This window comes from Podarcis filfolensis (genome assembly GCF_964270895.1).
Source record: "Podarcis filfolensis genome assembly, chromosome: 11".
NCBI classification, from domain to species: domain Eukaryota; kingdom Metazoa; phylum Chordata; class Lepidosauria; order Squamata; family Lacertidae; genus Podarcis; species Podarcis filfolensis.
The window spans coordinates 54,777,002-54,795,043 of record NC_139613.1 but is presented as its reverse complement, the minus strand read 5'-3'; the positions used below and the strand labels follow the sequence as shown (position 1 = coordinate 54,795,043).

Below are 18,042 nucleotides of genomic sequence, written 5' to 3'. Positions count from 1 at the left end.
AGAGTGAAAATAAAATCTCATGCAAACAACATATAGAAGATCTAGTTAATGTTTTAAAAAGAGCTTAACAACAAAGCACACAAACAACCTCTACAGCATAGTTGGCTCCTAGCTATTTGAAGGGTGTGTGGGATCTTGGATTACGTTCTCCACTCAGTCGCCCCCACCACCCTGAGGCTGCAAAATGTGCTGCTGCCATAGAAATAAAGCTGCATAAAATTAATGGGAGTGGCATCTGTACATATTAACTGAGACAGCTGCAATTTCAACTCTAATTTATACCTTTTGAAACTAAAGAGAGATTTAATCACAATGCTAATTAGTCAATTACTGTACTAGTTCCAGTAAGACCCATCTTTTCACTAACTAACAGTTCCCCCAATTAAATTTAAAAGTCACAATGCAGTATATGGTTCTCTGAAAAGTTTTATGGGAGTAAAACCTGAAAAGATTATGTGGCCCCAAACTAAAGCATCAGACTACCAAGCATGGATACTTTGGTTGCCTAAAGGAAAATGAAGTAATCCCAATGGTACTACAGGTACAAAACTATAGGGAAGAATCAGACGTTAAGAAGTAGGGTCAAGTTGTTACAGTTTTTCTAGGTATAAATCTAGAATAAATATTTATTCATTAATACTTGTTGAGAGAGAGTGTGTTTGTGAGAAAAGAGAGATCATTAACTAGTAGACATCCCTATGAGGTGGAAAGGCACGATAGATCCATGATGTAGTACAGAAATAAAAAGCATAGTTTTGTCAAATGGACAGTTTATTATAACTTGTACAAGTATATAATCTACAATTGAGAACCAATGCTGTGAAAATAATTTGTGGATTAAGCCTCCCCCCCCCCTAAAAAAACCTCTAACGTTTGATTCCATTTAAGACACCTCAGATTTATCTTGGCATTCATTTACTACAGCAGCAAGGCATTATTTTGCTCATTGTATTCTTTTAGCACTTTGCAACCTAAAATTGTTCTTTTTATACTACATTTTGAAGCATCTCATTTAAAAAATAATAATGAAAAATGGAATTCAACTAACCTGCTTATTATTCTTGTGGTATGCTTGAACAAAGCACTGTGTAAATACCTGCATTACGGTCATTACTTCTGGTGCTCCATCGGTTTCCAGCAGTGCATTCCTGAGCAGCAAAAAGTTTAAGTATGACAGGTCAGATTATGAGTGTGCCAATCATGCAACCATTAATTGAGAGAAGGTAAAAACAAATGAGAGCATTCTTCCCATGCCTTGGGCTGTGGTCTCAAACCTATCTAGCTATTATGCAACCTGGGAAATAAAAACACTAACTTCACTTTGCTTCTTCTTCTTTTCTTTTTTTTAAATGAACATACAAATACCATTCTGCAATATAATTGCTGTTATTACAAATCCAATGTCAAGCTACAATTGTTTTACCTTGTTTTGGCAACTGCAAACCCTCCAGCTACAACTGTAAACACAGTATCTAGTTGCTCCGTTTCTTACATATTAAATCTCATACTAGAGTTTGCTCTGGAAGCAGGGACATGAAAGGAAGAAATGGCACAGCTATTGTTTAATGGCATCAAACCTCTGAGCTCATCCCCTGGCTCTGGTTAAACATGTTTCCATCTTCCCTAATCCTCATTCTCCCAACTCTTCAGCGTATCTGTTTTCGCTGTCATATTAATACTGTTGATGCGCAATACGACATTTTGCATGTGGATTACAATTTATTTGTGTGCACTAGGACATTTCCGCTCTCATTCCCCCATCTTGATTTGTAAGTGGTTCATTCTCTTCAAGTTTACTTGGAGAAAGCTTGGGCAACCTTCCAACATTCATCATAAGCTTTGAAAGAACTCATCTGATGTCTCTGCTACCTCTCCTCACCTGGTCTCCAAAGGTGAGAGCTCACCCTTAGTTCCCAGGCTTCCAGTCTGCAATGCCTGCATGCTCAGTGTCGACCGCCAAGGAGAACTCTGGACACTGGTTTTGTTTTTAAAAATCTTCCTTCTAAGGAATTGGGAATTTCCCCAAATTCCTATCAACAATGGAGGTTCTGAGCATCTCATAAGTTCTAACTGCAGATAAAAACAACAGGAACTTAGGGCAAGCTCTCCTGCTGCCAGTCTTTGCTGCTACAGGTTTCCTTCCCCATCCTGCAGCTTAGTATGTCCAGAAAGTAGGGAGAGGAGAGGAATGAGCAGCAGAAAACTCTAGAACTGATGGAGGGTTACACCACAAGCAAATCCAAAACAGGGAGGGGTAAATGGTCTTGTTGGAAATGGCTCAGTGATTTCTGAATTGTTGAGTGGGGGAAGAGTTCACTTTTAGCACGTCCATATTTTAGCAAGGGATTTGCTCCCAAAGCTCCCTCTCAAGTTCAGAACTCAAAGACAGCCTCATTACTGATTTGATATCCCTTGAAACTATCTGAAATGAAAATAATTGTAAAAGAAAACCACTTCCCTCAAGATCATTCAAATTTCTTTTCCTGAATATTCCTTGCCACTTTTGAATTCTACAACTTATTTAGTTTTCATGGGTAGATAAATTTCAAAAACCAGTATCTTTGTGGCATGTAGTGGAATCAAACAATTAAACAAAAATGGATTCTCTTATACTTGGACATGTGTGGGGTGGGGGCTGCTATGATAAAATGTGTATGTAAGAACCTCAAGCACAGGCTGGTTTTTCTACTATCAGTTATACAACATCTTGCATTTAATTCTTTGCCTTGAATAGCCAGCAGTGAAACTAAGCTGCGTATGTTGTTCTGTGGATCAGATTCTTGATATTAAGCAATTCTTCATAATTTTGTGAATGCTATCCCAAGATGCACCATATTTAATATATGGGAACGCTGGGACATTCTAATGCAGTTCTATATTGTTTACTGATTTGGGATGGATAGGCAAAATCCTTCCACATAAATTGTATGTAATCTTACTTGAAAATTTCGTCTATAGTTCTGAAGACAGCTGGATGACATGCAGCTTGGTCCTGTTGCAAATAACAAAAGAACAAATAGGATAGTTTAGACAAAGCTTGTATCATAAACTCAACACAAAGCAACAAGACAAACAGCTGGTCACCAAAGCATGTAACTCTAATATAGTTCTCGATAGATTGGAGCTGGTAGTCCGAAACAATAGTAGGGCACCAGGGTGGAGAAGGCTATCTTAGTCCAATAACTTAAATGTGCTTCTTCTCTCCCACGATGCAGTGACTTCAGGGGAATGACTGAGACTAACAGTGACGTTAAGCAAGTGAGGATGGTTTGTTATAATAAAAATGGAAACAGGAAATTAATTATGAGAGCCTGGTTGTTTTCAAGCTACTGAAATTAGTAAAAAAAATTAAAAGATGCATAACTTCTAGAGACCATGATGCAATCCACTACTCCCCCCCCCCAAAAAAGGAGAAGAGAATCTAGTAGGGTCGCAATTTATATTACTGTTAACATGTTAAAAACCTAAACAGCGGGGGGTGGGAGGGACCCTTTCCAAGCCTGTTGTGTTAATTACCTAGTCTTTGAATTTCCAAGGACAATGGTTTAAACTTTCTAACTTCATAAAACACTTGACACATTAACTCACCTGCTATGGAACCCTTGCGTGTTGCTGAGGATTCTGAGTGTTCTAGGGTGTACACTTTATTCTTGTGGGCTATCATACAGGGCTTGGCAGAATGGGGAAGAAGCATTTTTCAGCAAATTCCCCTCTCTTGCAGCCCCTCTTTCCTAATCTGCTCTGGAAGGCTAAAGCAAATTGGAAGGGGGCTTAGAAAGAGTATTAATTGACCTAAGTTGATCATGGCCATACATTTCCATGGGTCTATTCCGAGCAATGTGGCCCCATACTTGTGGGTGGCTGTTACCAAACCTTTAACAGGTGTAAAAGTTTTCCCCAAAGTACCATTGCTTTTCCCAGGGTTCGTTTTTCATATCCTTTATAGATTTGAATTTTATTTCAAAAGTCTATGTAACCAAATTCATAGGAGGCAAGTAAATATCTGAAATGATGCTGTCATGAGACTTGTTTTGGGTGTTTAACAATATGATTTAGTAAAAGTCCTGTATCAATTTGGTTATTAGCTAAAGGCTGTTTCATCTGAGATTTATCAGTGACTGTCAGAGGTTATTTTTAACTTTTACTATTATTCTCAAAGTTAAAAATTAATGAATATCAGCATTCAAAAGATACTAATATTTACAATACACAAATTCACCTTATTGATGCAAAGTCACTTTCTTATACTTATTTTTTTGTTTCTTTTTAAAGAAAATCAGCCACAGGATAAAAAGATGGGTTAATGGCTTTCCAGACAGTTTTTATGACTAGCTGCCCCAACTTGGAGCACTGAGCAAACAGAAATTGTTCCATCCAACTTTCATGTTGGGAAAGCTCTACTCCAAGTGCTCAAAGCAAATATTCATGTAGCCAAGCCAGCTACACAGGGGAAAATATTTTGAGGAAGTATAGATCTCACAAAGCATAAAGGCGGAAATGAGAAGAGAACTGTTAGTCTAAACATCTTCTCATTTTTCCTCACATGTCACTATCGTATTGAAAAGATTACATGTCACCTCATTTTCATGTTGTACTCCAGTGTTTTGCCATATAGTTGCATTTAAGTTATCATATTAAATGTATGCCACCTAGTGTTCATGACTATTCACAGCTGGCTTTATCACATATTTCTAAAAAAATAAAATAAAATAAAAATTACAGATTGTTGAAGAACTGTCATTTCCAAATTCCTTTTGAAAGTGAATTGGGTGATATATGTTAAAATGACAAAATGTAGGCAGGAGGTGTAGTGCCTTTCTTGCACACAGTAACTGCTACTAGGCTGCTCAGTTTCACATATTTGTACAATTTGGAGGCTGGTGGTTTTCATATTATTAAGGTTACCACCACTATCTTTTTTAACCATACCATAGAATCTTATTTACTAGACAGCCTTTAACACTTCCTTAACTTTAGCAATGGTCCTGCATTTTTACCTTTCTTTGCCAAGAAGAGTAGCACGCACCCGCGCGCGCACACACACACACATATTTAAATACAGTAAGGAAAAAGTTGATCCATGACAAAATGTTACACTGTAGAGTGCTGCCATTCAGGATTCTAGCCACTCCCCCACCCCCAATAGTCAATTATCACTGTGTAGTCACTGAGCATCCTCAGTTCTTGTGGAATGGTTTTGTGGTTTCCCCCCCACGGGGTCCCCCCACTAAAGATTTTTTGCACTTTTTCAAATCTTGTGGTTCCCCCAAGCCTACTGATAGCTCCTTTGTGTGGGTGGATGGGCCACATATGGATCAGCACTCGGAGAACTGAGATTGGTAATAAAAGTGTACAAGTGGGGCCCTGCAATGAAATGTTGCACTGTGGGTTGCTTCTGTTCAGGATCCTAACCATTCCATTCACACATCCCCTATCCCATTTTCCCTTTCTCCTTCACAAGTATGTTTCATGGCCACTGAGCATGCTCAGTTCTGACAGCTGCCTTCTTACAAAATGGGTGGTTAGTTTGACTATGCAAGTGCCAAAGTGAACTATGTAAGTTCAAATTCCTTTTCAGCTGTGAAGTTCTCAAACTAATCTACCTCATAAAGTTGCTGTGAAGCTAAAACACCAGGCTTTGCTGGACACAAACAACTTAATAAGTAAGCTTGATGATGGCCATACGTAATTTTAGTTTGCAGAGTCTGCAATATCAAATGCATTTTGGAACCAGTCAAGAATTCTATGTAAGATTAACTAATAGCTTGGTTTAGCTAGCAATAAATTGATGTCACGTGGACTTGCACTGCACTGCAGTATCACCTGCATTGATTTTTGGTTTCTACAACTTTCTGTTGAAGTTAAGCTTAGCTGACGTTTAGTCTCAAACACTGATTGTGTTCTATTTGAAATGTTACAGTGAATGTTTACATGCTCAAAGGGTTCTTAATAGAAGACAGAAAATCTCTTAAGCAATACACAGTGTTAGTGGAATCTAAATAAAAAGCTGTCAACTGAAAGAATCTGACAAAATCTGCACAAAGTGAAATGTGACTTTATTTAAACTAGCCCAAGAGCATCAGAAACTGGCAGGTGCTTTTCCTTGTCAGTACCCCTAGCTCTATCTGAACTCCATCTTTTTACATGGGTAGCCAGGAAAGGGCAGAAAATAAAGCCTTGTGCTACACCAGGTTGTAGTGCATATTTAGCCAGTGAGCTATAAAGGCTTTTGTTCTCCTCTTCCCTAGTACCCATTGTGAAGGCACACTCATACTGCTGTCAGCTCAACTCTGCACCAAACACTGAGGTCACAGGAAGGGAGAAGGACCAAGTGCTCCTCTTACGGATGGTGGCACCTGTTTCAGAACTCTGAGGCAGAGAGATCTCTTCCCACATCTTTCAGTCCTGTAACAAAGCCACCACTGTCGCAGCAGCTGCCACCAACTTAGTTTGATGCAGACAGGATACGGGACAAGTGTGTTTACCAGTTTCTATTTAGCAATAGTAGCAGCTTCAACTAAAGATTCCAAGATGAGAGACCAGGGAGAGATCCCCACCCCGAACTGGTTACTTTACATTAACTTTTGTTGAAATAGCTGCTACCGGGGGGCCACTAGGGGGCGCATCGGAAGATGGCTGACAATAACATCTCTCCGACCCACACGAGGTAATTTGGAGGCTATGATGGGAGTAATTAGCCTCCCTACCCCCCCCCAGGATGGTGGGGGGGACAGCCCTTGCCTGCTGTGCCCTATACCACCCCCGAATTTGTGGGGATGGGGGCACTAGGCACAAAGCCCTCCTGTGGGATTCCGGCACTCCTGGACGCCGTCCCTGATCCGCGCCACTAGCTGCAAGAACTTCAAAAGAAACAATTTGGATGAAGGAATGCACATGTCTCAAGGAAGAAGGGAGAGTAAAGACTGCTAACAGAAGAGATCTCTGATAAAACAAGACAGGAATGAAACATGAGAAGATACGCCAAGATACGGTATGGCAAATGACTGATGGGGGAGGTGGGGAAAACTTTCCTTTCTTTCCTTATGTGATTAAACAAGAATCCCCTCCCTTCACGAGTCAGAATTGTCATTTTAAGGACTTAAGCTGTGGATTTAAGGCTGTGTGAAGATAAACTTTCGAACCAAAGCATGTTTTAAGAAGTGCGTGGAATGTATAAGGGCTTTGGAATGACGCAGTTAAAAATGCCGTCGCCATATTGGGAAGTTCTGTCGGAGGTCTTGAGTCTGGGAGGAGAGAGAAATAGAGCTGTTTTTATATTGTGGGAGAAACTCCTCAGTAGGACTTAAGAGCGACAGTTTTACGAGATCAATGATGGAAAGAGCGATGTTATCTATGAAGGTGATGATATATGGAAACCATCTCGATTTGAGGATTGGAAGAAGGGAAAATTCACACAGGATTATTATTGGTGTTTATCGGCTTAAGGAGACTATCAGAAGAGATCATAAAGAAAAAAGAGAAAATATATGAACAAGATGTGATGTGGAAACAGCAAGATAAGACTGGATAGAATTATGAATTATGAACTCTGTTTGGACTGATTTGGATTGATTTGGACATTAACGCAGTAGCAAGAAGATGATCAGAATCCCCCTTCGGATCTTGAAATATGGGTCCCCCCAACAAAATTTAAAATTCGGCTTTGTAATTCGGAATTTATGTGATGTGATCTAATTTGATTTGATTGGCCGGTTAATAAAAAATATTTTTTTTAAAAAAAAGAAATAGCTGCTACCATCAGAAAGCCGGGACATTTTGTCCACTTCTCTAGCAACACAACAAAACAGCAAAAATCTCATATTTGTCAACTCCCAAAATCCACAAGATTGGCATTTATGAATGTTGTTTTCCTCACAGTTGTGGAGCAATAAATTATCTTGTGGGCATATGAACACCTTGGAATCAGTTTCAGATCTCTTGACACAAAAGAGGCAAAGATATCAAGAATGAAAAACAAAATCACATCAAATCGAAAGCTGGGAACAGACTGTGTTTCAAAAGCAGTCGATCAGCTGAAATTAACTGGTGGATTGAGCTAAAAGTCCATCCCAGCAGATATATACCCATGTGTGGGCCACGGTCTCCAGTTTCTCATGCTATTATGCAAACAATTTTCATGCTGTTGCAAGTTGCACAAGCATCGCCTGCTGGTGTTACTGAACAGAGTTGGCCACAGAAGACCAGTGAGTCCAGCAGAATGCTTTTGCATTCATGAGAAAATCACTTTGGTGATACCTGTGGCTGGGCCTCAGTGCAAAAAGACTGCAACATTCATACAACTCATTTCTGACAATACCTGTAACTGTTTCCCTTCCCCATGCAGTTCACACAAGATATTTGCCTGCTTATTTTGGTATGTTTTATGCACACACCTTTAACCATCTGGAAAAAGAACTAGTGTTACCTACTCCTGAAAAGCAAAACAGTATTTATAGAGGACATTTCACTATGTGCAACCTGTATAACACTTATCTTTTGTTTTTATACTTCCTAGTAACTATAGAATTTCCATTACCAATTTCATTTTTTCCCAAGGGATGGAAACACAAGTAACAGCACACCACATAAACTAGAAGTTACTAGACCATCACACTTTAATTACATTTGGAGCCCTAATATAACAGTGTTGAGTATCATATTTCTTCCATAATAAAGCACAGCAGTCTTCCACTACCAAGACTAAACTTTAAAAGTTGCTGCTCTGTATACTGCTCAATGTTGTATTCTACAAGATGCGGATATATAACATTGTCCTACATCATTCAGGCAAAGCCCTATTGAAAATACATTCATGGTTGCATTAGAAATATTATTAATTACTGTCCTGGTTGCTTATTTATTTAAAATAATTGTAACTTAAAATAACAGGCTTATCTCTGGGATTATTTCTTTGGTTCTTAAAAGGACTATGGTTCTCTGAATATCCAATGGCAATCCAAAATTATGCCTATAGACTGGAACTGTTCAGACTTCCTTTTCACTTGAAGCAGTTTCATGGCAGGCTTATAGTGTGAAACCAAGGACAAAAGCACTTGGAATTGCAAAAATCTCTTGCCTGGTTATGAAACTGAAGTAGTTCTTCCTACTAGATGGGTGGGAAGGTAACCTGGAGGGGAGGCATATAACTGTCGAGAAACAAAAAGAATCCTTGCTTCCAAACCGCTCTCTCTTCCTACCCATCTTTAACTGGCTGCTCTGGATGATAGGGGCCCATCCCTCAGACCAAACAACCCTAATTACAGCCCAATTAGAGGCTTTTTTTGACAGATGCATTCACAATCAGTTTTAGCCAACAATAATATTGTGTTATTAAAATGTATAACAGGAAGTCAACTCATCAATAGGACTCCATGAACTGAAAACAGAGAGGTTATATATACCTTTGTTAGCCCTGAAAATCTTTCAATAAAAACAATTAAAAAATGAAAGTCACACCCTTTTTTCTTACTAATAATACTGCACTCATATATTAAAACCTTAAAGCCATGGATCATTATGCTATTTACTCTTCTACTTATTGCTAGGACTATATGGCCAGGTTGGCACATAACACTAAACCATGGTTAATGTAAACCAAGGTTTAGAAACTACCACCAAAGTATGGTTTATTAGCGTGGTTTATTCACGGTCAAGCCATGAAGCCACATTCAGATGAACAAATAAACCATGATTTAGTATTGCATATGCACAAAGCCTACAAGTACCACTTGGACTGCTTGCTCCTGAATATACGTATATTGTGTATTTTAGAAATATTTAAAGGACCTTTGGTACAAAAGGAGCAGCAAAATCTTAATAGTTTTCTAATGCCAGTACATCCCACTTACCAATAAGGAAGATTTTATCAGGCATGCCATCTCTTCCAGTGAACTTGGCTGAGTTGAGATTAGAATTTCAAGATTCTGCAGCACTGCTTTCTCCAGACCAGGCAGATGGCGAAGCCACAACTGCAGCACAGCAGATTCAGGCAAGAAAATCTTTTTTCTGTATTGGAAAAATAAATAAAATGTTCATCTCAGCCTACTATGAAACAGATGTCTTGTGACTGGCAATGCCCACCTCAGTAGCCATGCTGTGCCATAACAACGTAACAACCCTGCTACATCAGCCAAGGCCATATCTGGTCCAGCATTCTGGCTACAGTGGCTTACCAGGAAACCCACAAACAGGACATGAGGGAAATAAAGCCATTGTTCATGCCCCCCCAAAATTGTAATAGTGGTGGCCAAAAACAGTCTCAAATTTCCAAATGGGCCCAGGAGGTTGGGAACCCCTGCTCTAAGTTTCCAGTGTCTGGTGGTGAATGAGATTTTCTCCTCCTCCATTTTAATCTTAGAGTCCACATTCCTGACCACAAAACTGCCCTCCTTCCTTTCAAAAGAACATAAAATCATATGCAAGTCCAGAATTTCCCTTTTCATTGCCCTTTCATAATTGTTTCCAGTTGCTGTGCTAACTGAAGCAAGCTGGAATTAGAATAATTACAGAACAGTAAGAATAATAATTAGCAACCTTTTCTTCATTTTATGAACAATTTCCAACTTACTGCGAGCACACTATGCCCATGACCAGAAACATTGTTCTGTTCTAATGATGGGTGCTAATGTGAACTTTTTCTATGATTTATTTCTGTATATCATGGCATTACTGAAGTTGGCATAATTTAATATAAAAACATACCCCTGAATTCTAAACTATTTTAACCTTTGTACTGGTCCATATCTTAAATATGACCTGGAAGGCATGAGTAAATATTCCGATCTCTGAATACCTAAAATAAAGATCAGCACATGAATCTCGTGTTACCAGCAAAGTTTAACTATCATCTCTTATAGGAAAAAATGGAGTTTTGCACAGAAAATGGAACCTTCTGTGAAAAATAAAACCCCCCTTTTCACTCTACACTCTCAAGGACCAGCCTCACACTTCACTGGATCAGGGACCAAGAAAGGGAAGAGAGCGACAGTGTAGGCTTGTGCGTATAGTACATTGACAGGGAGAACCTAACTCTCAAACAAAACCATTGATTTAGGTTCTGCTTACTTCAGGACAGGTATACCCCTTCTCCACCCTTTCTCACATCACTTTATTGTGGGTACTGTGGCAAACAATCACACTCACTCTCCAGGCTTTTGGAGTTAGAACATCTTTTTACTCTCAAGATCAAGGTGGTATGCTGCCCACTTATATTGTAACTTTGCTGCCTAAAAGCAGCAGCCGTATACGGTTACTCTTATTCCAAGGAATAATCCAATCTTTATGTATTCCTCAGATGTGTGAACTTTTTGTGGGCACAAGGATGGGGGACATAGTCATAGTGGACACACATTTAATCTAACAGTTTAGGTTCTTAAACCTCTTGAGAGTGTGTGTAGGAATACATATGGGTTCTGCTGTACACCTTGTAACATTGCTTAGTTAAACTTGGATGTAATTAGGGTGGGAAATTAGGGTGTGATGGCTTGTTACTTTTCATTATATTATCTCTAGTTATAAGATCTCACCTTTAAGTTATTTCAGACAGGACCCCCACCTTCAGTGCATATTGAAGGTGCCTACTTTTCTTATTCCTTTAATCTCTGCTGACACCATTTAATTCTATATATTACCTTCTTTACCAATTATCACACAGTACCTAAGTTTAAGCTAAGAAACTAATAGATCAGGAGAGTTAAATTTAAAAAGTTAAATATGATTTATTAATATTTGTAATAGCAGATAATAGGATTATTAGCATGCTGCATGATAAATGATACTTTGGTTGCTATCTCCCTTGCATTAGTTCTCTTCCGTATTCTAAACCAATAGCCAGTTGCCCTTATCTTCTCCCCTCACAGGCTTTTTATAGATGACTTAACCTAAATTCTTCCTTCTGGTCAGTGGCTCACTGCTTCTTGTGGACAACTGTGAACAGGTAACAATCTGACTTTCACACTTCCAGGAAATGTTGCTGCTGTCTCCCACTACCTCCCACTACGATCTCAGTTTCAGATCGATTTCAGCCCATGGTCCCATACAGAAGGTTGTGATATATTCTATGTTAGCTTCATCATGAAGTTGTTTGAATTATTCAAACATTACATAGATATAGACTGCAGTTTGAGGGGTACATCCAGTTTTGATAGAACATACTTCTCTTGTGTGGTGTACTGCTTGCCTCTCTCATTGTGCCCTTTGGTGCATAAAATGCCAAGAGGCATACATTCTTCCCAAAACAAAGCAACACTTCTTATTGTTTGGGGTGTGGTCTGGCCCCTAATGCCATCATTAATGCATACACTGCGGTTTTGATAGATGTATGTTGAATCAGGCCTTCCTTGTGGCAGGGCAGGTGCTCCTAATAAAGTGAGCTTGCCTTTCCCTGTGGATCAGCCAAGCCCCCAAATAAATGTGATGCTATGTGACAAAACAGAGTATCTTTAAAACTTACTATGAAGTAGTCGACTTTTTTTTTTAATCAATTGGCTTGATCACTACACAAAATCATAACTTTGGTTGGCCACAATGACAATATAGAACCTGAGCCCCAAAATGCAAAACAACTCCTTTGTACTCAGTGTTGCCTGCTCTATCAGATCTTTCATTTCGTAGAAGGCAAGCCACCCACCATTTCACAGAAGGAAACTTCTCTCTCTGCCAGCCAACACTCCACCCCCTCCCAATGAAATAGCTTTCTTCCTCTTGCTGTTCACGTCTAGTTGGACGCTACCCACAGAGAGAACTGTTCTCTTTTCCAAGTGTGCTGACCAGTTAGAACCGTGGTGGTCTTAAACAGAAAGCTTGGACAGAATGCAGGAAGAATGAAATGAAACTTTATACTTTGTAATCTGGTGCTGAAGGGATTAGAGCGTCTGGCAGGTGCCCTGGTAGGTCTCTGTGGGTGCATCCAGGAGCCACACTCAGAATCCCAGACTTAAGAGTGCTTCTGTATCATCAGCATCAAAAATATAAAACCCACTGATGCAAAAGGCAGCCCAACAATGAAAACATCAGTCAGGAACCAGAAGACTCTCCTTTGCTTTCAAGAGGCCCGTGCAGAGCTTGTCTGAAGCCTGAACAGGAATCTTGTTAGAATACAAGTTAAAAACTCAAACAAAAAAGCAGCCAGTCCCTGGTGGGGGCACCCAGACAGCTTAGCCCTCCAAGGCCTGGGGCAAGTGAACCTGGCTGCCCACCACCACCACCTTTCAGGCACCTTTCAGGCTGCCTTTCAGGACATTCTGAGGACAAAGGAGAAGATGCTGAAAGAAAGAAACAGATCTCCCTTCAAGTAAAGGTGTGGACGGAAGCATGAAATGCAACAGGAGCACATAGGGTGTGATTAACTACTCCCTTTGCTTAAGAACAGAAATTGTCAATTAGAAGAAAATGTATGAGTTTTCAAAGAAGCTCAGTAATAATTCAGGATTTCTTAGAAAAAAATGTGCTAATAAATAATTTCCCTGGGGTTTTTTTGGCAAAGAGAAACCATTCACTATGTTCTCTCTTGTGAGTGGACTTGCATATTTTTCTATGCCAGAGACTCCTGTAATTCCTTGCCTGAACAATAAAAAATGCATTCACCTGCCCTAAACACCTCAGTTGATAGCTGGGTGGCAGCAGGCGGAACAAATTCAAAGACTCACCTGAATCATCACTGCAAAAAGTCACAGCAGGGTAGAATTAAGTAATGTGATCACTAAGAGATGCAATCCATAAGGAGAACATGCTCTTCCTGATCCACAAAATGCAATTCATGAGCAGAAATAAATTTGTTCACCTGTATCAACCATATAAGGTGGTGCTGTGGGTTAAACCACAGAGCCTAGGACTTGCCGATCAGAAGGTAGGCGGTTCGAATCCCCGCGACGGGGTGAGCTCCCGTTGCTCGGTCCCTGCTCCTGCCAACCTAGCAGTGTGAAAGCCCGTCAAAGTGCAAGTAGATAAATAGGTACCACTCCGGTGGGAAGGTAAATGGCTTTCCATGTGCTGCTCTGGTTTGCCAGAAGCGGCTTAGGCATGCTGGCCACATGACCTGGAAGCTGTACACTGGCTCCCTCGGCCAATAAAGCGAGATGAGCGCCGCAACCCCAGAGTCGGTCACGACTGGACCTAATGGTCAGGGGTCCCTTTACCTTTACCTATCAACCATGGTCAGGGGTCCCTTTACCTTTACCTATCAACCATACAGGAGACACAAAAGCCTAGCAAAGCGGGTAAGATCAAACAGCAGCCAGACATTCTGTGAGCCCATGTGCACTCCTATATGGAAGCATGTATATTAGCTACATAGAGGTGCTATGGAATGAATATATGCTGTTCCAATACAGTAGATATCAGAAGAATCAAACATGAAATTTCAACAGATGGTTAACCATAATTTCAATGAAAGGGGAAGTGGGGTGTTTTCTAGGCTACTTACTGTAACACAGCCTTATTCACCGCTTCTAAAAATTCAGCATGGAGGACCTCTTGTGATCTGTCTTCATGATAGCTAAGAAGCGCTTCCAGCAGTGGCATTACATCAGGCAAAGTAATAAGAGGTATACAGAGAAGGGATATGGATTTTACTCGTGGAGACATACTGGAGAAACAAAATAAGGTTTCTTTTGTAGGATGAAACGGTTATATTTTTACTTTTCTAAAACATTAAACACAGAGAACTAGAACAAATACCTACTTGTAGCTAAAAGGAAGACATTTTTATCCTAAGGACTAGCAAAATAAATAAATAAAATAAAAATAAAATAAATATTTATTTGAAATGCAGCTACATTCACAATACATTACATACCTCAACTACATTCATATGTTCAGGCAGGGTACACTCTTGCTCTGACAACAATAAACACTTGGACTTGTATAGAACAATGCTCAAGAGAACACCAGAGACGTATTACCCATGATAGAGCTTTCAGCAGATTCAAAGTGAAGTCCTAACTCAACAGAAATTTTGCTATTGACTGACATCAGGTGTGCAGCTGAAAGAAACATGGACTTTCTCTGGCTCTTTTCCATGATTCTGTGATTTGTGCACAATGCAATCTAATTTCCATGGTTTCCAAGTGGACAGACAAAAACTGTAAAATCAAGTCTCCAAGCAATAGGAGTATAGTTTCAGTAATGGAGATTACTGGAGAAATGCCCTGCATTATTGGAGTAGTAAAATCTACATTTAAAGAAAACAAAGCTCATTCAAATCTGCAAGCGTATATACAAGATGAGCTGCTGCATGACTTAGCTGCAGTGGGGAGCAGTAAAGTAAAAACCTGGAGCAGAACATTGCCTGCATAGCTATGGTTTGATATGGAAACAGATAACATTGTTTGAGCTGTGAGGCATGTGAAATAAAATATGCAAAGACAACCGGTCTGCCGCTGCCACTTGAGGCAGAACTGGTATTGGTTGTGTGAAGTGCTTTCCATCAACTGCCGAACTATGACCCTATCTGAGATAATCTGGTTGCAGTGATCTATCTATGCTTTGGTAACCTCAATATTAGATTACTGCAATGTGCTTTACCTTGGGTTGCCTTTGTAGACTGTTCAGTAACTAAATACTGCAGAACGTGGTCCCCCAATTGCTCACAGGCTCAAGGGAAGATTATCATGAAACACTGATTGGGGTGAGTTGCAGTTGAATCAAGTAAAATACTGAAGGATGATGCAATGTTCAATTAGCTAGTACATATGTCTGTGATTTTAGCTGGGAGAAAGGCGCCGTTGCAGTGCAGGTTGAGGATTCACTGTGAGCTGTTTTGCCAAGTAATATACTTACTACAAAAATAATGTTTAAGAACAGTTTGAAATAGACATATTTAATGTTTTTTTCAGTATAAGTGCTTTTCCACAAAAGAAACAGAACATTCATTCTAGTCATCTATATACTAAAATCACAGAAAGATAATACTAACCTTTGTTGTCTGTTAACTCCATTAAACTGATTTCTGCTGAGTTCTGTCACTAACGATAAGACCACCTGTTTAATAAAGTCAATCACATGTTACAAAGAAGGACATATTTCAGTGAAGGTTGCATCAGTAGTATTTTCTCGTAGTATTATGATGTGGCAAGATTTGGTATTGTATCAATTGGAGTGTTATTAATGAAAAATTAATAAAAAATATTTACAAAAAAGTAGTATTTTCTCGTTGTTATGATTTGCATCTCCAAGTGAATTAATAATCTCTGTACTTTTTTGTGACCTATGGTCTTGACCATAAATCAAGAACTGAAAAGAAACCATGGGTATTTATTTTTTATTTTAAAGACTTATACAGTGGTACCTTGGGTTAAATACTTAATTTGTTCCGGAGGTCCGTTCTTAACCTGAAACTGTTCTTAACCTGAAGCACTACTTTAGCTAATGGGCCTCCTGCTGCCGCCGCACCACTGGAGCATGATTTCTGTCCTCATCCTGAAGCAAAGTTCTTAACCCGAGGTACTATTTCTGGGTTAGCGGAGTCTGTAAACTGAAGCGTATGTAACCCGAGGTACCACTGTATCACACCTAACTCTCTTCAAAGAGACTGAAGGTGGCTAACAAGTTGTCCCTCTAGGCAGGGGAGGCTAGAGAAGTGCTAAGTACTTTCCCCCTTCTCACTGTCCTTGTACTCTTTGCAAGGTGAGGGAATGGTTATCAGACATCCTTGACAAATAAACTCTAGCTAAGAAGTTGTTAAGTCGCTGACTTTCTCTTAATCTTGTGTGATTTTGTTCCTCCATCTCTCAAGCTTCTATGGTAACATAATGTGTCAATTGGCTTAGAGAATGGCTCTGAACTAACACACTGAATTTACAAAGGCATTTTGCATGCTTCTGAAGCACTCCATGAAGGCAAAGATGAAAAGGGGCACTTGCCAACAGTTGCCATGGCAAGCATGGTAAGCACATTTGTAGGCTCCTGATACAATCGACCATGCTTGTAGCTAAAGGTTAAATGTACTAAGTACTCACATTTTCAATTAATTTAGAATAGTAATCCGCAGACGTGAACCCAAGAGTTGAAATAAAGTTGTTGATATCAGTGTCATGATTTCTCAGCCCAGAAAATGAAAGCAAGTGGCACAATGAACCCTAGAGGAAAAGTCAACAGGACAGAGAAATATCTGATTAAAAACTAAGCAATTTCTGTTATTGTCATAGGCAGCAGGAAAGCATATGCATCGATTACAGGCTTTATATAACTTGAATTCAATTCAACATCTGTACCTTCAACACTAAGTTATAGAACCTACAGAGGAGGCAATGAGTCCAAAACATTTTATCTCAAATAAGGAGGATTTCTATTAAAAAGAAGAATAATTAAAAGAAACAAATGGAAATTAGCAAGTGTCAAATCCTTTCATGAATCTTGGGAATGTATATAAAATTACGTAACGAATGCTCAGATAATATATTTATCACACATTTGAAAGGGCACAAACTGAAAAATATGCCAACATGATTTAAATGGCAGAATCAAATGGGCTATAAGAAACACAAGAAGAAGAAGAGTTTGGATTTGATATCCCGCCTTTCACTCCCCTTCAGGAGTCTCAAAGCGGCTAACAATCTCCTTTCGCTTGCTCCCCCACAACAAACACTCTGTGAGGTGAGTGGGGCTGAGAGACTTCAAAGAAGTGTGACTGGCCCAAGGTCACCCAGCAGCTGCATGTGGAGGAGTGGAGACACGAACCCGGTTCCCCAGGTTACGAGACTACCACTCTTAACCACTACACCACACTGGCCCTCACTACACCACACTGGCCCACAAAGCCTGAAGGACACTGTATGGGGAGATTATGGTATGCTAATACTATCTCTGTTGGCTGCTGTTCCAGCCCCACTGAGGAGATTCTCCTGCTGTTCTATAGTCACAGCTTTCCCCTTCTAGGGACATGGTAAAGTTCCACACACTTATCATTTGCACAGCCTTATTGTGTGACATAACTCTGAGATGCATCATCCTATGGATATGTGTAGACTATGAAGAGCCTTAAAGGTTGTGGGGAAAGGCTTTCCCTGATAGGACTTGAACAGCCACAGACTTTATGAATGATGT

At 39.7% G+C, this 18,042-nt stretch overlaps 1 protein-coding gene across 8 annotated transcripts in view; it reads right to left on the bottom strand.

Moving 5' to 3' along the window:
- The window catches only part of FANCC (FA complementation group C), a 64,080-nt gene that overhangs the window by 13,168 nt on the left and 32,870 nt on the right, over nucleotides 1-18,042 (bottom strand). For all 8 annotated transcript variants that reach the window (XR_014539793.1, XR_014539794.1, XR_014539795.1 and 5 more), the window contains exons 6-11: nucleotides 16,956-17,075; nucleotides 15,914-15,978; nucleotides 14,423-14,584; nucleotides 9,849-10,005; nucleotides 2,940-2,992; nucleotides 1,049-1,148 (exon numbers count right to left, since the gene is read on the bottom strand). Coding sequence is in view for 3 of the 8 variants with exons in the window: in XM_083576902.1 (XP_083433028.1) it covers nucleotides 1,049-1,148; nucleotides 2,940-2,992; nucleotides 9,849-10,005; nucleotides 14,423-14,584; nucleotides 15,914-15,978; nucleotides 16,956-17,075 (657 nt within the window). In the remaining 5 variants the exon portion in view is untranslated. The remainder of the gene's footprint in view (nucleotides 1-1,048; nucleotides 1,149-2,939; nucleotides 2,993-9,848; nucleotides 10,006-14,422; nucleotides 14,585-15,913; nucleotides 15,979-16,955; nucleotides 17,076-18,042) is intronic.